The following is a 22447-nucleotide window of genomic DNA, read 5'->3' as shown; positions in this document are numbered from 1 at the left end:
GGGCAATCCTTTTCATGGTGTCCTTCTTGTTGCTGTCATCCCTGTTGATATCCTGTACTGTAAAGTGGCAATTGAAAGGACAGGGCCCGTAGATGGATAAGTAAAAATTTAATCTTCTAAAGCACTGGATGCTTTACAATGTTTTTGTTCCCAATTCCACGCTGCTTTTTTCTTCAGCAAATCTCACAGGAATTCACACACCTGGCATGTGTGACTTCAAAGCCTGCAGGACACAGGTAAAGCCCAGAGTCCCTTCCCCTTCCCCTTTCCTTCCCCTTCCCCTTCCCCTTCCCTTTCCCCTTCCCTTTCCCCTTCCCTTTCCTCTTCCCCTTCCCCTTCCCTTTCCTCTTCCCCTTCCCCTTCCCTTCCCTTCCCTTCCCTTCCCTTCCCTTCCCTTCCCTTCCCTTCCCTTCCCTTCCCTTCCCTTCCCTTCCCTTCCCTTCCCTTCCCTTCCCTTCCCTTCCCTTCCCCTTCCCCTTCCCCTTCCCCTCCCCTCCTCTCCCCTGTGTTGATATAATATTAAATCTGTATTTTCCAGTGAGAGTCATAGAATAGTTTGGGTTGGAATGGACCTGATAAGGTCATCTAGTCCAACCACCCTGCAGTGAGCAGGGACATATTCAGGTTGCTCATAAATAGCCTGAATAAACAAACCGTAGTTGTAGTATTTTCATTCGCTTCTTTGTAAAATCACTGATTGTTCCTGACAATGTCTTGTGGTTTCAGCTTCTGCCTTACAGGAACTGAAGAATGTGAGTAAAAATCAAACTGACACAGCTTCTGGAGTTCTGGTTCAGAAACCAGAAAATCAGAAAAGCTAGTATCTCAGAGGACATCTCTTCCAAGTTATGACTATGAAGCAGCATGCTACTTGGGCTGAAACAGAATTTACAGCCCAGTAAGTGAATTTTACTCAATGAAGAATTTTGCTGTTGTCTCCAGGGGAGACTGAATTTGTTTCCAAATGGGGATTTATCCCAGTTCCTCCCCTAACACAGGATTATTATTATTATTATTATTATTTTTTTTTGCTGCCAAGTAATGGAGCTGCTCACAGACATGTCACCGAAAACGAGTATTTGCTGCCATCCAGTGATAATATTTATTTTAGCAACCGTTTGTGCTTCACAGCAATGCAGGTTTCCTTTTCTCGTAGGAACGTCTATGTTTGATTCTGGTCCTATGCTCTTTTCCAGCTAGTAAAGGAGAAGATTTATGAAGAATAGAAAACCTTTATCCTTTTACTGATGGTTCAGTCTACAATCATAGTGAGATCTATTTTTGCCAAATGCTTTACTCTTTCTTCTAAAACTAAGTATTCTGTCTTCATTTTTTTAAATGAAGAACTTTGCTGACATCATTGAAGATTGAATAATGACATCAAACATGCCTAAGAAGACAAGTGTTAGCTTCCCACCCACACAGCCATAGGAAGAGAGATAACTTTAATAATGTTCTTCAAACACAGTGGAGAGAGTATTAACTTTATAGTTATTTTTTTTTCCCCTAGGTATTCTTAGTGCTACAGGATGGACAGTGATGCATGAAATCTTGAAGTGTCACTTGCACCTGCAATATACCATGCTTGGTGTGCTGAGTTACAGCTGCTATTGCTCAGTTTAGCTCTGTAGATATCAATAAAGCTGCATCACTTTATAATCTTTGAAGAACTGTCAAATAAGGCACCCTTGCTTTGCATCGTTTAAAGGTAGTTACAGTGACAGCTGTTAGATGACACGTGCGCCGGACAGGACTGTCCAATAAAGCAGCAGAATACCAGGAAAACCATGAGTGTTAAACCTGAGATGCTGCATTCTGCCCAAGGTTTGTTGTGCAGAAAAGGATCCATCCAGCATTGCTGGGAAAGGGCAGGATGGAAGACAATTGAGGGTGTGCCATAGTGCACCTCTGGTTAAGAGATAGCACTAAGGAAAAGTGATGTGGGGTCCACTTCCAAGTTTATGTGAACCTCTTTATAACTATCTGTGTTATAAAATAGGTAGTTATTAAACTGTCATACATTTTCAAGCATGCTTCCAGCCTCTTCCACTTGAATGTGATCTTAGGAAGGCTGAAAGAGAAGCTTGTAAACTTTGGGCTGAGATCACCCCAGAATAATAATTTTGCGTTAAGGCATTGATACCTTCTACACTGGAGAAAAGCTGGAAATAAAGGTCCAGAAACCCCAGGAAATGGCTCCTTTGGTAGGGTGTTTGCTGGTTAATGTGGCCATGGAAGAGGCTGCAAGGGAAGTGGCATCATTGACATAACCTGATTCAAAGTAAAACCCAAGAGGTAAAGGCAAACAAAAGCAAGTCACACCAGCACCGTGGGTAAAAGTGATATGTAGAAACAACCCTCCACTTCTGTGCAAGGGGAGCTTCCTGGGAAAAAGAGCTTGTAATTCTGGAGTGAAGAAATGAAGTATCATGTTGCTTTTCTAAAAGCACTGTGATCTAAATAAGATGGACTTGTTCAAGCCAGTTCCACGACAGATTCAGTTCTGCAGCAGTAGGCTCTGAAAACCTCAACCTGGTTATGGACTGCACATGTAGCTACATTAACTCAATGTCTCTGGCAATCTTAAGGAAATACCCTACTTAACACCTGCAATTAATACTTTATTTTATCTAACTTTCAATTGCATCTGCCAAGTACAGCTACAGCAATTTTCCAGAGTGCAGCAAATTTTTGTTCCACTTCCACTTTCACATAATCTGAATAAGAAAATCCGAAGTTACTCCAGATTTGTCTGAGGCCAGATGAAAGGTCAGGCAAGGCCAGGAGGAGAAGACACATCAAAACTGAAAGGCTATTTTGTCTGACTACAGGTGTCTAAAGACAGCTACACATCCAAATGGATAACCCTAATTAAACACCCCTCCTGGCTTGCAGGTCGTGAGAACCGAGACCGAACTTCTCAGAGATGAGGCAAAGTATATGGTAGGTTACAGAAGGGAAAAATAAATCAGACTTTTCCGCGGACAGACTTTCAAAGAGACTTGAAGATGGACCAGCCATGCCCACAGAAGGAGGCGCTGCTCGACCACTTTCCACAGGTAGCACCTGCAGTTGGGTGAGGTTCTCAGCCACAAACAGGACTTGAGGCATCCTGAAATTACACCTTTGGCTTACTTTGTCTTATTTTCTTTCTGGATTATTTTTATCCATATACAGTACTGCTTTTATGTCTATCTAACCTCCTTGGCAGCCAAAGAAACAATCAGAGCCACTCCAATATGGAGAGGCTGTTTAGCAGGCATTTTTCTTTTCTCCATCAACTATAGCCAGAAGACAAAATAAGTTTCCTGTCAAAATCAATTTGTCAGCTAGAATTTAAAGTATGCACGCTGAAAAATTGCTTGACCCTTGGTATGAGAGGGGAACTCTTAAATAGTGTTCCCTAACTCGCGGAGCCAGAAAGAGCAGATGGTGAAGGGTGAAATTAACAATGAATATTTCAGTGAGTGTGGGGAAAAAAAAAAAAGGAAACCTTTAAGCAACTATGCAAATTGATCAAAATTATGATACTTACACTAATTAGGGAATTGCTGGAATTCTGTCTGGAACCTTTTCTTAAAATAGGGCTTTTTAATGCCTGGGTCTCATACTGCTTTCTGAAAGGCCAGTGAACTTGTTTGGTGAACTGAGGGACTTAAATATATTGTGACTCTCCCAAAAACTCTGAAAGAAAATTGTTATTGAATTTCTCTCCCCACTGCCATTCCAAGGAGCTGTTTTTCCATGCTGGTTTCTTCTTCCATGCTTGTTGTATTCCTGAACAGTTTCAGTCTTGAGTCCTAGACAGAAACACTGTGACTCAGGGTCAGGGTGATGACAGTTTGCTTTTCCTACCTTGATATATAGTTGAGGAAGCTGGTATATATAAGACAAGGAATCATTGTATCATATCACACCCATATCGAGTGTGTATCTTCCTTCAGATATGTTTGTTACCAGAAGGGGTGTTGGGGAACATTTTCTGCTCTGTGTTTTTACTCTTTGCATATGCTCTGACTTAATGTCAAAAATCCCAGGCTTCTTAAATGGATGTTCAGTAGATCTGTACTATAAATTCAGTCTCTGCTTCATGTACCAATCTGTTAGTATCAGCAAGAACACCATCGTTTTCTCTGCCACCTTTACTATGTAGCATCCCTGGGGCTGGTAGATAGACAACCAGCATGTATTTGAGAATGTATGTTTCACTTCTTTATTACTACTGCCCATCTCCCAGGACCAAACCATTGTGCCGCAGCTGAGATTTTCATTTCACTCACTAATTCCACCACTGAAAAGGATAAACATACATAGACAATGTGGTAACTTATAAGGAGTGGACTTCAGCCCATGAAGTATTTTTTCTGCCAGAATTCTGCAGTACACAGCTGGGTGATCATGTGGAAGAGGCCATTTAGTCGGCAGTATCTGTAAGGCGTATTTTGTCACGGTTACGGAATGTGATGTCACCTGAACACTACAGCCTGGACAGCCTAGTCTCGTGTCACTCTCACTATGCAGTGGTAGTACCTATTTCCACGTTTTTGAGAATAAGACCTGAAATCTGCAGGACTGTGACAGTAGGACTGGTTTGTAGGTTGTGTTTTATTCTTTGCATATCATGTGCCAGAATATTAGCCATGTGGATGCACATTCCACTCTTAACTTGTGACATAATTGATAAATACCCATAAATGGAAGTATAAGGCTTCCACAGTGCATACAGAATAAGCTACTGCTAAATCAGGCCTTAACGACACGGTGCTTACTTGGCAATACAAACAGCTTCTTAAATAGAATATATCTGTCTCCATCACACAGTCTAGCAAGACTGTGGTGACTGCACACTTAATATTACATATAGTAAGATTATTAACTTACTTATTTGCAGTTAGAAAAACAGTTCCTATCTCCTGGCAGTGGGCAAAACCAAGGGTGTAATGCATCCTTCAACATCCATCACTTCCACACAGAGCTCGTGTTGGACTCAGAGAATCTGTCACTTCCTGAGCAGGAATTTAGTTAGTTAATTACAAAATGTCAATATTCAATAATGTTAGTATTTTAGATGGGTTAAATATATTTCCAGATTTTGCAAAGAAGTCACATGGGATCCAAGTCAGACATCTTTCGCTCTTTTTTTAGATTGCATCTCTGCTACATTCATTATGGGCATTAACTGTGCTGAAGAATATTTAGGGGTAGTGTGAGAGAATTGTACTGCAGAGTATCCTCTCCAAATGTGTTCTGCTCCCACGGGAGCGTCAGCCAACCACCAAGGGACCTCTTTCCGGTCCCTTGCTTTTCCCTTCCCCAGTCCCATCACCACTCTTTCCACCCTTGAATCGTGTTCTTTCCCAATGTGTAAATGACAGCAATAAGCATTGTGTATGTTGACAGTTCATCATTCTATCCCGAACTTTCTGGTATTAATTTATTTTTAATTCCCAAACAAAAAAAAAGGATAACCTCACATAACAATCCCAACATGAACTCAAGTGAAAAATACAGTTTCTTCTCAGAAGGTGCTCTCTGCAGATGTCCTAACTCCTAATATTGGTAGCCAGCGTGTGCTCAAAGAATTGTACAAATTTTACAGCTTATTTGAATGATTGAGTCTAGCAGCTGCTAAACAAGAGTTACTGAACAGTACTGGGAAAAATTAGAGTCATATATTACTTACAGTGTTTTTATCAATGCAGCATTTATTCTGCTCCCTGTTCATGCCTGTGCCAATTCAGATAGGCTGCCTAATGAGAAGTTGTTATTTATGTAGAAGCATATCCTCTGTATCCTGGATTTCAGACATCCAGCAAAAGCTGTTGCACAGCAGTGCCTCTTTTGGCTACACAGCCATTTAGCAAACCTTGCATGTGGAATAAGACTTTAACACATCTGGTTTTGTTTCCCTTAGGCTACAAGGAGTGGGTAACGGGTGACGGACCTATGAAAGCTGTGTAAAAAAGTAGAATAGTGCTCTCACTAGCGAGGTGACATACACCAAGAGGCATTGCATGCACGACTGGAGAGAGGGCTCACTTTGACTTCCAGGAATTATATTTTGTTTCCTCTCCTGTGCCGGTGAATCACATTCCAAGCTGCTGTTAAGGCTACAGGAGAACTAAAGTGTGAGCTGCTTCCCCTGCTGGTCCCAGCGCTGGCAGCGGAGCCCAGACCAGCGATGGAGCTGCTGAAGTCTGGCAGGACTGGAGCGAGGACAGGACAGCTGGTTGTGCCCATGTTCAGATGCTGCTTCTTCCTCACATTGACAAGAACCGTCATGCAATGGATCTGCTGTTCGTGCCCCCATGTACCACCTGGGCATTTCTATGGAATCGCTTGCTGAAAACAAGAGTGATGGGACTGGTCTGCCACTAACAGTGGAAAATGAAAAATTGCTAGTGATTCTCAGACATCCAAAGCACTAATTTGAGTGGGCATATTGTTAGAATTCTGAAATGCATATTTATCTCTATGTTCCCTGCTATGCACGAAACTACTTGAATAAACTTTCTGCAGATGAGTCTTTGGGCATTTGTGGGTTCATCCTTTTTACAGAAGTTGCTTTCTCTGTTAGTTTAATGACTGGTGATCTTCCGTCCTTCTTTCCTCAGTCCCTTCCTTCCTCCCTGGTTTCTCCTAATTTGATGGATAGTAACAGGCAATTTTATAAGCCAGACCTGATTTATAAAACATCACGAGTTGCTGACATAACAGTAAATCAATCGGCAATTATGAGAATTATGTTTTCGGGGATTTTTTTCCTGATTGGGCTTTGTTAATCAATTTGCATGTAGGTTTGTGCGAAAATGTTCCTTAGAGCAATCATCCTGTTTCACAGTAATTACAGACTTACAGCTGTAGTGAAATACAGCCTTTTCTGGTGATTAAGTGCAATTTCCTGAAAACAACCTCACTGAGTTCAAGTATCCACCAGATCATAAATACTACTTCTCAATAAAGCTCTGCTACGAGGGAATTAATTTTCCTATACAAGTATAAAACACACTTTCTCTACCTTTTCTAAACAGTTTATCATAAGGCTTACACAGAAAAGCTTTCATTTGTGAACTGAAAGAGAAGACAGAACAAGTCATTCAACATATTGAAAAAAAAAATCTCTTATTTTTTTAAACTCCTAAGAAATTCATGTTTTGAAACAAAGTCATCACAAGTCAAAGAAAACAAAATTTTCATGAGTAGGAAACACCTCAGTGGAGGGGCACTGGGTTTTAAAACTATTTTTGCTTTTATTAGCAAAACAATATATTAACTGAAATTAGCCATTTTCTTTGAGTAGGTTTGATAAGCCAACATTTTATTTTTAGAACATTTTGCAAAATGCTTTTTTCAATAGCTCAGGTTAACAATCGTCCTCTTATAATAACTCTACTGTACGCCATTCTTCAAATGATAACTGGCAGTTCAGTGGCAGAACAAGAATTTGAACTGCAACACGTGGCACCACGGGGAATGGCTGAAATAATTTTGAGTATCCACATTTCTATCACAAACATATATTGTATGAAACAATTGTAAAACTATGTTTCCGTCTGAAGCTCAGGTACTATACTAACACTGAATTGTGATCTTAGCAGTGCAACTGAAGGAGCAAAACTTGCTTATTTAATGGTGCTTGTACAGTTCTGCTGCCACATTTGCAAGCTGATGCGGAAGATTTTTCCTTAATAGAAGCTCCGTGGCCCAGTATACAGGCGTTCCTTCCAGGGAGCTAGAATTCCTACTAAGTGGATTACTGAATTCCTGTTAAGTGGATTAGTTTATTTAAACTAAACTGTTTGGCCTTGCCTAATGTAGTGTGTAAGGCAGCGGTCACTGTCAAAGAGATGAACAGCAGACAATTGTATCTTAAACAGTCATACTCTCTATCTGCTATGAACCACTACAGAGTCTGCAGAGACAGGGCTCAAAACCACTACAGCGTTCCTTTGGTTACTGTTCACCAGGTGACTTTCACTGACTCTTAATGAGCTCTTAGTCTATGGAACAGACTAAAGCATTTTACCCCATGTTTGCTTGGCCACCTCCCGTCATGCAGCAAACACATTGTCTTGCTGAGCCGTGACACTGTTGTGCTTTTGAGCAGTTTATGAGCAGACTCCTTTGTAGAGACCTGAAGAATGCCTTACAAAGTTATTTTTGTCTGCTCAGGTGCAGGTCTACACCAGGGATTTCTTAGGCACAAGAATGACATCTAGGTTCCACGAGTATTTTTTCCAACTCTACAGCCAACCGTTGTCCCAACAAAATATTGTTGTGTGTGCCCAGTGCAATACAAGCGTTTGGATGGAAAATTTCAGCTGATGTTTGACAGTCACAGGCATCTGTAAACACAGCCTTTATACTGGGAAATGTCAGGCATCTTTGCAGTTGCCAGTTGCAACCTCTGCAGAAGGAACTGAAGCAGAATGAACACGTATGTCAATGAATTCAGTCTCACCACATCCCTATGAAATACCTTACAGAATTTCAAAGGGAAAGACACCTTCAGAGGGTTGCTCAGCCTCACAGGGACTAAGACTGGACAGAAACGAGCACGATCAGTCAGACCAGAGCCTTCCTGCAGAACTCAGCTCCTGCTGTGAGAAAAAACCAAAACCGACCCCCCTCGGTCAGCCTACTTGCTACACAAAACCTTTGCTTTCGAGCAATATAGTAAAAAAAAAAAAACAAAACCAATCGATTCCCCTCGCTTACGGTACTAGTAGTCAAAGAACTTGTTCATTCTTTAATTGCCCGTTCTTCCGTTTTCTCGCTCGCAGAACGGGCCAGCGCCAGCACCACCTCCCGAGCTCACTCCAGCCCGGTGACTGACTCTCTGCCACCCGTGGGTGCTGCTCCCGCCTCCCGCGGGCGCTGCTGCGCCGGGCAGGGCCAGCGGCCGCTCGTCGTGCCGCCCGGCGGGGCGCGGCTGCCCAAGCACGGCGGCTGCCGTTCCGCCGGTGGCCGGCGGGGACGGGACGGGGCGGCTGCGGCTCTGACAGCGCTGATCCCCCCCGAGCAAGTGTGTCGCGCTGGCTCGCCCTCTCCCCCTGCCTCCAGTTACAGCCCTGGCAGGAGACCGCGAGTCTCGGCTTCGCTTTCCAGGGTTATTTTTGGCCGGAGCCGCCGCATGCTGATGGCAGCGGACTGGCAAGCCCCGGGCGTCCTCGCGGGCGGCAGGCGCCGGGGGGTCCCGCCGGGCGGGGGAAGGGGCGGTGCGCACCCCGCGCCCGCCCCGGCTGCCCCGCGGCGCCGGGCTCCCACCGGCGGGCCGTCGGGGGCCGAGCGAGCCCGCCTCTGGCCCCGCGGGGGGCGGCCGTGAGGGAGCCCGGCCCCGCGGCAGGGAAACGCCTCTCCGCTCCGCGCCGCCGGCCAGGCAGTCTGCCTGAGGGGCTGCCGCTCCCCAGTGGAGCCACAGCCGGGCGGGCGGCAGCGGGCCGCCGCCATGGAGCGGACCCCCATCCCGGTGCTGACGGTGCAGACGGCGCCCTACGAGGACCAGCGGCCGACGGGCGGCGGGGGGCTGCGGCGGCCCACGGCGCTATTCGAGAGCCAGCGCAACTACCTGCCCAACTTCGTGCAGAGCCTCCTCTCCTCCGTCGACCTCCGCGACCGCCAGGGCTGCACCATGGTGGTGGGCAGCGACGGCAGGTACTTCAGCAAGACGGCCATCGAGATCGTCGTGCAGATGGCCGCGGCCAACGGGGTAAGCGGACCCCCTCACGCTTCCCGCCGCCCTCACGCCGTCCCCTCGGGGCGGCCGGAGCCGGGCCCCCTCAGCCGCCCCCAGCCCCTTGGCCGGGCGTCCGCCTCCTGTCAGCGGGGTCCGCGACCTGCCCGCTCCGACGCCGGCGCTGAGGGAGCCCGGAGCAGCCCCGCAGGGAACGGGCGAGAACGGGTTTGTGTCGTGACGCGGGTAGCGCGGAATATACAAATAAAAGTCAGACGGACTTCGCGTCCCGCTGCCTGTGAGCGCTCTGCGCGCCCGGTGACCGGGCCAGCCCGGTGCCGGCTCCTGCCCGCTTTAGGCTGCACCGCCGGGCTTCGGCGCGGCTGGTTTTGTCGGTGTGTAACAGAGGTGATCGCGATGATCTCAGGAGACTGCTGACCATGCCATGCTGTTTTACACCTTATTTTAGACGGAGGCAGGAATGGGAGCTGATAAACACGGTTGACTCGGCAGGAGAAAATACAGCGTAATTAAAAAGCATATGGGAAACTTAAGGTGTCGGACATGTATATGCAGCTCAACATCTTTTAAAAATATTCAAGGAAAGTGGTATTATTGAAGCATGAGAAATTCAGCATTTTGGCTGCATCTTAAGAAAAGAGTTGTTCTTCTCCATTGTTCACTTGCAAACAAATTACAAAATGCAGGAAGACAACAGTTGCAAATACCTCTGTGATAGATGGGTTCCAGCTTCTCTTGTGTAGTTTTGAAAACAGGAAAGAACTCGGGAAGAAAACTGCTGTCATAGATACATACATATTCATGTATTAGTGTGTAGGTACAGAAAGCTGGAGATACTAGCTAATGTAGGCTTGAGGTTTCTACTTCAAATCAGAGTTGAAACAGCTGTCTCTTGTTAGGATGGCTAAATTGATTCTCCAGATCTGGCAAAAGAAGTGATTAAATTTGTAGAGGCTTTTCTAGTGCATTGTATTTACCTTTTTTTTTTCCTTCCCAAAAGCTTCATTCTTTAAATGCAGTTCTGTTTTACAACTAGATCTTCCAGTTTTTTAATATGGGTCTGAATTTTCCGTGCTGATTTACTGTCATATAGAAGCTAGATGGATTACTCAGCCTGGTATAAATAATGAGTATTTTAATTTTTTCTAAAGCATGCTCTCACCTTGCAGATACTATTGAGACACTGAGTGACACCTGCGAATTCAGAGACAGGCTGCGTTACGTATTTTTGGAAACTCACCATTCATGCAGAGGATTGGTAGAGGCCAGGGCTCATGTGGTCCAGGGTGTACAGGGGCTTTCTAGGGGACAGTGGCAATGGTGGGGATGCTGGTGAGGGTGTCCCAGTGGCGTTCCCTCCGCAGGAGCAGGGAGCAAGCACAGAGCAGCGCGAGCAGGCTGCTGTGTGGGGCGTTGAGAGCAAGGTAGGACGGCTGCTCCCTTCCCTCTTCCCCATGTAGCTTGCTGTAGGAATCCACGCTGCTGGAATCGTTCCTGTTGACCACGCAGGATGAAGCACAGCGGTGGCTGAAGTAAGAGCTTGCCTGCCGAGGCAGGCTTGCCTGCTCTTGCGCACCGGTAGGAGGTACTGAGAGGGTTAAAGCCACTGAGTGACCACAAGGACTGAGGTGCTAAAGAAGACAAGAAGTTTAGGCTTTAGGACACCAGGATCTTGTCAGCCGGGTTGTGCTGTATTCAGGACTCCTTCCTGACTAATTTTGCCTGTCAGCTTACTGCCTTCCTGCTGCTTCTGTCATGTTCACTGTTTTGCTCTATTTCCCCTGAAGATCAGGTCTTCTTGACCTCAGAAGGTTTCCAGACATGTTTCTGGCACCTTGCTGTAGCAGTGCTTCCCCTTTCTTAACTTATTGCAAGTTTCTTGGAAACACAGTTTCTCCCTCGTGTTTTCTGAAGCCAAAAACCCAAGCTTTTCTGCTCACAGTTCCCACAAATTTATGAATTCAATCATGATACTCTTACTGATGACACAGTCCTCACAAATTCAGCAGGCCAGCTGGTGGAGTGCTACTGACATTGAAAAGGCTTCCCATTTCCATGTGTTAATGCTCCATCCCCTCTCTACCGTCCTCACCCCACACACCATCACTCCTGTTTCTCTCAAGGACACTGTAAATGCATAAGCCTCACATTTACTTAATGTATACTGTTTGTATGTTTTATTCTTTGGCTGTTAAAATACACCTGCTGGGAAAATATCTAAAGCTCCCTGAAGGTGTTGTTTAGTGCTGTGCTATGGGAATTGGGGGAGAGGATGAGAATACTCTTGAGGACAAAGATCTCTGTCTGTGGATGAGGTTAATGTCACTAGAAGGCACGTAGCCATAAGTGAGCTGGCATAGGCAGGTTCAGTTGAAATGTGTGCAAGCCTTGAAGTTGCATTCACAACTTTTAGCTGCCCCAGGGTGCCAGGAGAGGGGTAGCCACATAGTGCTGCTAAAGTCAACTTGAATCTCCTTCCTGGAAGACACATACCAAGTCTTATGTTTAATTGTGCCCTCCGAGTACAAAAATAGAAGGGATTTTCTATTATCAACAGTAAGTGTATTGCCCTTTAGAGCCACTAGGTTCCCCTTGTTCTAATTCGGTGACTCACCCTGCATTCCCCCTGCGTTAACAGCGTTGCACAGTTGGCATAAGCCGCAGTACAAGGAATGAGATGAGGCCCCTGCCCGTTGAGCTGCCAGTGCTCGCCCTGCCGCCCTCTCATCTCCAGCCCCCCTGGCTCACGCCCTCCAGCTGGGGGTTGCAGGTACACACTCCGCAGCTACAGCCTGTGCAGGCGTCTGCTGGCGGCAGCAGCTACGGGCTGGTCCGTGCTGTGCAATGTCATCGGCACATGCTCCGACAAATCTTTCTGTCCAGAGCTGAAGGTGGCTGACAGGGCTCACCCCTCCATGGGTCACACAGCTGCAGCTGTAGCTAACATGTTTGGGTGAGAGACTGCATGTCATGGGAAGGTGGGGTAGTGTGCGGGAACCAGGCAGAGGTCCTGTGCTGGATTTCAACAAGCAGTTTAGCACAGTGGGGTAGGAGAGCATCTGAGGCTCTGTTTCCCTTTTCACCTGTGTCCTATCAGCAGCAGTGTCCTTGCACCTTAGTGTCTGGAAAAAACGAGGTAAAAGGTTCCATCATTTATCACACAGTTCCACTACAAATTAAATGCAAGAATTCCATTAGACCCATCAAGTGGATGTGGTCTCTCATTTCTGATGCAAAGTTTAGGATAAGTTTAAATAGGTATAAAGCTGCTATGTGTGGGTGTCAGTGACAGATCAGAAGCTGGTGGTCATGCTCTGAATATGGAGAGGCACAGCAACACCCCAGATCATGCTGTATTGCTAGCAATGCTGTAGAACTGGGAGATGACAGGGAGTTTTTCAGCTATCTTCTTTATAATACCATGTTGTTTTCATTTTCTGTGGTCTTCCATGCAAATCTTGCCCTCCATCTGTGGACCTGTGTGCCTGATATATTTGTTTCTACGTTCAGCATAGTGCTCAGTCATCTTCAGGATACTGCAGTAAAAGATAGGAAGGCACAGCCTCGTGCTGTCCAGAATCTAATCCACTTGCTTCATGCTCTTTCAAGTTTAATTGACTGAGGCATGTGAGAGATTACTGGGAAAAATGATAAATAAAAAGCATTAAGTGATTCCATGATAATCGACTGAATCGTCTGAAAATGCACAGCTGCAAGTGGTGTTGAATAAAAATGTTCTTGTAAAGCCCTTGTTAGGGTGACTATTCTTTCAGCTGTAACAGTTTGCTGAGGATCATAGTCTCTGTTTCTGCTGTTACTACTAAAAGCCGAGTGACACAGCATGACATGGGGACACAGTATTAGAAGAGACATTACATGCCTGTGATCTCATAGCCATGCAAGTTTTTGAATTCCAGTTTTTGAAATCCAAAGATAATCTTTTCACACTGTGAAACTGTCCAAGATTTCCAGAAGGTTGTTACTGGAACTTTGAGTCAGCACTTGGACATTATTTGGTTAGTATTTAAGCTCAGATTGCAAGAAATCTGTAAATGTGTGAATTCGTTACATAAAATAATTTAAATGTCAGTTTAATATTTGATTCAGAAGCAAAATGAACAGTGTCTGGGCCAAGAGAGGATGAGGGTGTGTGCTCGTCCCACCGAAACGAAGAGAACAGAGGAAGGTGGGTAGCATGTGTGCACTTCTGAGGTCTGCATTGTCCTTGGGGATTTTTGTAAAAGCACTGAAGACCTTCACATAAAGTGAAGCTCTTGGCAGTAGTCACTGTAAATAAAATACCTATGTGGCATTCAGGTAATTTCATTTTCAACATCCTTAAGTTAGAATGCTAAATATTGCAGTATTTCTAGATCATATAAATTAATGTAATAAATAGCATTGTGACGGATGTTGAAGGCAAGGCAGATTCCTCCTGTTCCTATTAATATTGAGCATCCAAAAAAAGGGAAAACTGATTTCTGCAATGTCTATTGAATGGTAAAAAATGAAGATATGGTGAAGAGGTAGTGCAAGGTGATTTGTGCATTCTGAATAATCTAAGGATTCTACTTTAAAATAAAAACAATTTTGGTATGCATAAAGGCAAAAATCTAAACCTCAGTAAGAAGAGAACATGTGCTCATTATAAGCCTGTGTGCAAGTATAAATGCATTTATACCTGAGTTCCTTGAGGTAGTTTGGGTGTTATTTTCAAGCACTTTTCAAAATGTAATTCCTGTCGTCTTCCTTGTGCTTACCCATACACAATACTGTTTTAAGAGCTGGCACTCTTCTCTGACAGCTGTATTTGGAAGATTGAGTCATTGCCCTAGCTTTCTACATGCTTCATAGTTTAAAAAAGGGAGAGACAATATTCAAAACAAACATTTTCAGTATTAATTTTCATCATGATTTTCTTTCCATAATAAAGGTACATGGACAGACTGTTGCATAGGCTGGAAGAAAGTTTTTTAAAGTCTATTTCCCAATGTTCTGTGTTTTTTCTAATGCTTCTGTACAATTGGCAACAGTGATTAAATGACAGCATTAATACAACAGCCTTGCAAGACATGGCATGTTGTCCAAAAGCTGCTTTGTGGACTGAAAATAAACCATAAAAGGACACACTCAAATTCAAAACAATTTGAAAAAAAAATCTCTATTTCTCTTTCAAATTATTTACATGGCACCGGTTTAAATTAAACAGTAAATTGTGTGGCTAATGGAGAGTTTTCTTTCTTGAGCTTGATTCTTAAAGTGTGTCAAGGCATGTGCTAGAGCTCCCAGTGATTTCAGTGCCTATCCTGATGGGTGGAGTTTTACCCTACACATTTTCTGAGGTAAAAGTGTGTCTGTTAGTTGTCAGCCCACAAAAACTAGAAATGCTTCTTCTTTAAAAAAGACTCGTCCTTGTTCCACAATGTAGGAATTGCATTTCTGTGATGAAAAGTAGGGTTATATAAAAAGTATTTTTCAAGTAGTTTGGTGTTCAAAACAGTTCAATAAATAAAGTGTAAAGGTGGCATTTTGAGATTTAAAAGAGTTTTAAAAGATGGGAGGAACATTACATAAAGCTGAAGAAATCTGATCAGTAAGAGAGATACCCATTTTGTTCTCTAATCAATGAAATAACATTTAATCACTTGCTTCACTTGGCTTGGAGCTAGGCATGAAGAAAATATATAATACCTTTATCTTTGTTCCTAAGGTCTGTAAATTATCATAAATTGAGAGATTTACAAATACGTACTGTTTCCCAGGAGCTGAAACTCTTCCATATTTCTTTGTAAATACATTTCTGGTTGGCGCCTGGATTATTTATGTTGAGCTGAAACTGTAGTATCTGTGTAGGGCATGAAGGCAAGGTTTTGAAATAGGAACCTTGCAGTGGAACTGCACATAATACCAAACACATTGAGTCAGTGTTTAATAACACCACCTGAAAGCTTTTTTTCCTTTGAGATTGGTGGAAACTTCCCCTGCTCAGCTGTGCCCAGGGAAACACACTCTCTTCATCTGGGATGGCCAAGGAGTCACCGATGGCTGAAGGAGGAGCTCTATAGTTTCTATAGGGCATGACATCCAGGGGTGTCTTAGTAACAGAGGGGTGTCTCACCAAGACCGCAGCTTGTGGTACATAGTGATGTTCGTGGCTGCCATGAAAGGCTGCTCCATGAAAGGCAATCTGGTTGCTCTTCTCTTTTATGCTAGTTAAAACCCAAATCTTGCAAACTGTATCCACACAGGCAGCCCTAAACTATATAGATATGTGAGGGGAATTTACTTGTTTGTGGGTACACCTGGAAAGGTTTGATAGCAGAATCATAGACCATTGCTATTCCTGGGGGCTTTGCAAATCACCATCATGTCTGTGCTCTTGCTTTACTGTCAGTACACAGGCCGCTGCGGTTGAATTTGCCAGGATACAATATTTTTTGTCAGCAGTCCAGATTTAGCATGCAGGCAACTCATGTACATACATTTCTCTGCAAAAGAACGGGTTCCATACTGGGAGTTTAAAATTTCTACCCAATACATGTATACCTATATATTGTGTGTGTGTTTGTTTTTTAATTTTCAAAAATTTAGTGCCATTCAGAGTACTTTGATTTCCTTTTCCACCTAGATCGGCAGATTGGTTATTGGACAGAATGGTATCTTATCCACACCAGCTGTTTCATGTATCATTCGGAAGATCAAAGCAGCTGGTGGAATTATTCTGACAGCTAGCCACAGTCCTGGGGGACCTGGAGGGGAGTTTGGAGTCAAATTTGAGGTTGCCAATGGAGGTAGGTTGTCTTTTTTTTAAATAACATATTATAACATTGCATCTTGGTGTGGTGAAAATACTATGACAAGGATAACTAGCTAACTTTAACTACTATGTTTTTAATTTATTCTGTTAAAACTATGACAAATACATGCATATCTGTGTTTTTTTTCAGTCATAGGAATGTATTTGTTTACATCGATCTGTACAGTAAGCATTAAATGTTCACTGAATACCTTGTGGTAGCTGTAACGTTTCTATAAATAAGGTTTGCCATCCCATTTTTATAGCAATTTATGTAGTCTGCCAGATCATTGTCACAGTTCTGATCCTTTTATAAAGATGCCTATGAGGGAGCTCTGTTTTGCTCATATTTCTGCGTTGCTTGTCGTGGCATTTACTTCAGAGCGCATAATTTCAGAAGTGCTGTAAGCAGTATAACTCATTGTCTTGTATGGAAGAAAGCACTTCGCATGTTTACCCAGGAAATAACTGTTCTTATCCAGGGAGAGGGTTGTGCCACTTTAACTGTTGCAATTCCGCTACTGAATAATGCAATTTGCATCTATAGCTAATGTCTTGTTTTCCAAAATTGGCAAGCTAACACGTGTAGGTATGTTATACATTATGTATGTTTCGTGTTATAGATGTGTGCATACGCATAAAATGTCATGGTGACGGTTGCTGACACCTTGTATACCTCACATGTAGAGCACTTTCCACATGAACAATCTGAAAGTGGTTTTGCAATGTTTCCTTCCACCTTTTGAAGGTGAGAAAGCTTAAGAAGGGGATGCTTCTCCCTTGTCCCTTGTTTAGCTGAAAAATGTGCATGGTGAAACCAACGTGATTTTATGAACAGAACAATCTTGAATCTCAGAGAGATTAAAGGGACTGTGTAAGGTCAGGCAGTGAGAAAGCCAGGGTCACAGCACACGCATACCAGCGACAAACCATTAAATCCATTAGCACTCTGTAAACTTTAGAACACCACATACACCTAAAATCTGTGTGATAAATGGGTAACAGTTGGTGGGACATTCTTTTTAGTGTGCTTTGCCTTTTTAAAGAAAATTCAAACAGGCTATTAAGCTTTAAAATATGAAACACTCCTCAAGCACGGGTCACAAGGTTCAACTATTTGTGATGATCTCTAGGGACAGAATGAAAAGTAGTGGGTTTAAGTTGGAGCTGAGAAAATGCGGGTTAAGTATTAGGCGAGGATTTAGAGCTAGCAGAATGGTTAGGCAGCACAACAGGCTCCTAGGGAAGGCTGCTGTTGCTGTGCATTCTTGCCCAGTCTGTTTTGCAGATCCATGTGGGTTTGTTTCTATAGCAGTAAGAGAGGATGCAGAGCGGTGCCGTGGGATCTCCTTTGCTGGGAATACCAGCAGACAATACATCCATCTGTCAAGGATGATGTGGAGCTGGTGAAACCTGTCCTCACCCCTTGGATGGGTTTGGACTAGATGAGTAAGAAGTCATTTTCTAAGCTAAATGAAGAGTTAAGTGGCTGTGACTTGTTGCACTGCCTCAGACCATCTGGTACACTGCATTTGAGATGGAACACGCTAATTCACATGGCAGAGCTCGACTGGATAGAGGAGCATTGCTAGAGGAGTGGGAAATTAGCACTGAAAAGGCAAAGGCTTTGGATTAGAAGAGAGAACAGGTAGAAGAGAATAAAGGGAGTAATTTTTCAGAGTGGAGGTGTGACTTTATTATGAACAATAAAGAGTTCAGATAAGCCAGAGAGGACTTGTTACTCAGACTTAACTCTTACACTACACATGGCATAGCTCATGTGGTAATTTTTGCATCAAGCCTGCAACTTCTATTTGATTGACAGTAAAGCTTTAAAAATAGAGCCAATCCTCAGGATTTGGCAATAAAAGTAACGCAGAAGTAAGATGCGATTTCTGTTTCTGAATGGCCTAACTGTTCTGGATCATAATTGCTTGTTAAGTAATTAAGGTATTTTGAATTCTAACAAAGGTACATTTCATTAAGCCATTGGAGAAAAACTGTAAGAAAACAACACTGGCAAACTGGTAAGACTTTTGAAAATGATAATTATGTCTATTGAAATAATGTGAAACACTGGCTATCTCAGCTTCACAGATGTGCATTTGCAGAAAACCCTATGAAACACCAGAAACTGCAGCTGAAGGACAGGCTTTCCTTTAATATATATGTTGAGATTCTGTGTAGAGTAAAAAATGACTTTGAGCAGTAAAGCCAAACAAAGATGGCTAGGGCTTTTTTCAGGTCCCTCATCTTGCTGCCCTTGAAGATGATTGATTTAAGTTCTCTCTGTGACTCAAAATGATGTGAGTAATGCACTGTATTTCCATGTTATTTTTTTTTCAAAATATGTTTTAAATCTGTCTTACACATAGGGAAAGACCTTATTTACTATAGTTCTTTGTTTGGGTTTATTCCTTAATAACGCCAATATATTCAGAAAAATGTTTGCAATAGCACTAACTTTTCAAGTAGGGAACCTTTGTTTAAAAAAATGTCCCACCACATTTGTTTTTCTTCTAGGACCTGCTCCAGATATGGTTTCAGATAAAATCTATCAGATCAGCAAAACCTTGGAGGAATATGCCATTTGTCCCGATCTCAGAGTTGATTTATCCCGCCTGGGAAGACAGGAATTTGACCTGGAGAACAAATTCAAACCTTTCCGAGGTGTCAGTCTTTGCTTTTATGCATGCTATGTCCATTGATTCTAAATATTAGAATTGCTGCAGAATGATAATGGGTAATTATTTAAACACAACTTCAGTTCTCCAAGATTTTTTCTACAAGTTCTCAAAATATCAGGCAGTATCAGTAAGTGATGCATTTGTTTTGCCCATAAGGAAGCCAAGTTAGGGACTTTAAATGCATCAGGCCTCACCATTTAGCCAACTATCTTTGCCAAGACAATATTTCAGATACTGTAAAAATTTGTGTGGTCTCAAGAACTCTTCCTCATTCTTGATGTCATAGAATTAAAGCCAGTTTATTTTCCACCAAAATATTAGTTTTTGATACAAAGTGCATTTTGGTGAGCAAAGGACGTACTTGGTGTTTTAGACAAACAAAAAGCAAGGAAAATCCAACTCTACTACCACTCTGGAATTGTAGGATTGCCACAATTTTAAATTTTGCTTTTTCAACTTTTATATCTCTCCAAATTGTGTTTTTCTAAATGAAAATGAGACACGCTCCTCCAACAGGTAGTATAAAAATAGAGGAAAAATCATTGCAATTTGTTTGAATGTTTTTCTAAGGAAAATTCATTTCCTAATCATCTCTTTCCAGAGTGCATCATCCTGGCATAGTAGAGCTGCCAAGGAACTCTACTGAAGCAATGTAATTGGCTTACAAATGCATGAATAAATAAGAGTTTACACAGGTCTGAATGCACACTGAAAGTGCAGAAAGAATGAAAGATTTTAAAACATATTTTAGGATACTATCTGATGTATATAAAACTCAGTTGTATGAACTAACACCTGTGAATCAAGGCTACAGAGATGTTGAAGCAACTGAGAGCTAGATTTGGCAGGAGCTAAAATAATTTTTAGATTTTAATTCAATGTGCATTTTATCTTAACATGTGTGAGCAGCTCCACTGAAGTTGAGGCATTTGTTCATACGTGTAAAGTTTAGAGCCTACTTCAGCTGTGTTAGGAGCAAAGCATAGAAGATATATAGTAATGTAATTTACTGAATCCTTGAAGCTTTGAACATGTACCATGGAATGAACGAATTTTCAAGTAGTTTTTATGGGCTGTTTTTCAGCCTTTATAATAGTTTTTGATTCTCCATTCAAGTGTATTTTCCCGATCTGTTCTAAGCATTTTTCTCAGGCTCAAAAAATGTCTGTGTCATCTTCATGTTATCCTAAAGAAGAGCATTAGGGTGAGGTCAGTGTTTCTGAAGAAAACTGGCTGATATTCTAAGTAATAATTTATCTCGTGACTAAAATATTTTAAGATACTAATTTAACTAGATACAAAGACGTTTGTATAACATAGGCTTTTAAAATTAATCAGGAAAAGAATACGTTCCAAGATAACTGAGAAACATGGCTTTTGACAGTTGTTTGGTAACTTCTTTCATTATGACAGACTTACTTTCATTAATTCATCTTAGTTTAATATTTTGCATCCAAAATAACTCAAAAAATTGTAGCCCTCTACTTTGATGAATTTAGAATTCAAATTAGCAAGACCTTAGCAAAAAGCAGATGTATCTGAGCCTAATTTTCCTAAGTCAGTGGGATATAAAATCCAAAATTGCAGTGGTAGATTGACAAAAAACTGGAGACAGATATTCCGTGCACCAAAAATTAGAAGAATAGGATGTATGTTTCCTGGTGGAGTGGTGCAGATGGATCCTGGTGTCAGATAGAAGATTAGAACATGTGGCTTTATCTCAGCATGGACTTATTCATTCCTCTGATAATAAACCTGCTTAAGCTTGAACAGTTTTTCAGTGATGTTGTGAGTGACAAATAAAGAATTTACTTCGATATAATGTACTCCCATGAATGTTTTCAGTGAAATAGGAGCTGTCACCTTGTCTCTCTGCAGTTCTTTTTGGGGCAGAACTGTTGATCTTTGCACGGCCTAAAGCTTGATGGGAGCCATAGTGAGATCAGTGGAAGTGTTGTACTTTGCTGCCGTGGGCTTCAGAGCAAAATCATATTATGTAGAAGTTGCATAGTCTGTGCATGGCTAGTTGAAGTATGCTGGGAGAGATATTTTCCCATGTATGACCCGTAGTGTTCTTTTTCTACTTAATTTTTCTAGTGGAAATTGTGGATTCTGTGGATATCTACCTCAGTCTCCTTCGAAGCATCTTTGACTTCAATGCGATCAGAAGTTTGCTGACTGGACCCAACCAGATTAAAATAAGGATTGATGCCATGAATGGAGGTATGAACTGAAGTTGTTATTGGGACAAAATCATAGCTACACTACAGTAGTTTCCCAATAAACACAGAACATATAAAGGTCAGACATTTTAGAAAGGTTAAGGGTAGTAAGAAAGAGTTTGAACATTATATTAGTAACAAAGGCAAGCTTAATGAGTTAGGTCCCTTATTGTGCAAAGAGGTTTATCTTTCTTGATAGAGAATAAGTGAACTGTCCAAGAAGTGTTATCTTTCTGCATTTGGAAGCAGGCAAGATGAAGTAATCTTGCAATTGGAGAGTGATGAAGTATGTTGCAGTGTGTAGTAACCAAGGAGGTTACAGTGCAGTCTCTACTAAGGGTGAATTCTAAATGGTATAAAATCAGTTAAATGTGAAGAGGTTGTAGCCAAAAGTCCTTAAAGAGTTGGCTGAGACCTCTGTCTCACTAGTGCTGTTAATGAATTTCAGTGTACTGGGGGCAAGACGAAAGAAAGTGTCACAAAAGACAGCAAGAGTACTACGTTAGTGCCAATATTAAAGAGTTAAAAGCTGTCTCGCTTGGGGAAACATAAGTCAATATGAGATCCATTTTAGGCCAAATAATGAACAAATAAATAAAGATTTCTACAGGTAATGACTTGAAGAATAGGAAGGTTAGCAATGCTGTTCAACATTATCTTACGGAAAACAAGTTCCATCAAATAAACCATGTTTCATTCTTTAATGGGATTATGAAATCAGACTGATAAAGGGAGCTGGATAGACTTAAGAAGCTTTTGTAAAGCATTTTATTTAGTACAATTTGATAATTACTGTTCAAAACATCATAGTGGGTGCACAATCAGTGTGAACACTCACTTTTGCCAGGCTGTGTCTGTGAACCATGGTGAGGAAGCAATGAGGAAGGCACTGCCTCCTGTCAGCTACAGGACTGGAGGAAATGTTACTCAAATAGTGTGTAGAGCTTTGATGTCCAGATCTATAACTGGGTGTTGAAAAATCCTACACATGGTCAAAAAGATGCGTAGTCTTGCTCAGGGTTAGAGAAACTAATGCAAGACAAAGAAT

At 42.3% G+C, this 22447-nt stretch overlaps 1 protein-coding gene across 1 annotated transcript in view; it reads left to right on the top strand.

Moving 5' to 3' along the window:
- Positions 1-9448: 9448 nt before the first annotated feature.
- PGM5 (phosphoglucomutase 5) overlaps positions 9449-22447 on the top strand; it is a gene marked incomplete at both ends in the record, with an annotated part of 69571 nt that continues 56572 nt past the window's right edge. Inside the window, 4 exons of the mRNA XM_080362791.1 lie at positions 9449-9709; positions 16323-16485; positions 19014-19160; positions 21275-21400. Coding sequence (XP_080218917.1) covers positions 9449-9709; positions 16323-16485; positions 19014-19160; positions 21275-21400 — 697 coding nt within the window. The remainder of the gene's footprint in view (positions 9710-16322; positions 16486-19013; positions 19161-21274; positions 21401-22447) is intronic.

This window comes from Nesoenas mayeri (assembly GCF_963082525.1).
Source record: "Nesoenas mayeri genome assembly, chromosome: Z".
In the NCBI taxonomy this organism is placed as follows: Eukaryota; Metazoa; Chordata; class Aves; order Columbiformes; family Columbidae; genus Nesoenas; species Nesoenas mayeri.
Note: the sequence above shows the minus strand (reverse complement) of the source record. Positions and strands in the feature narration are given on the sequence as shown.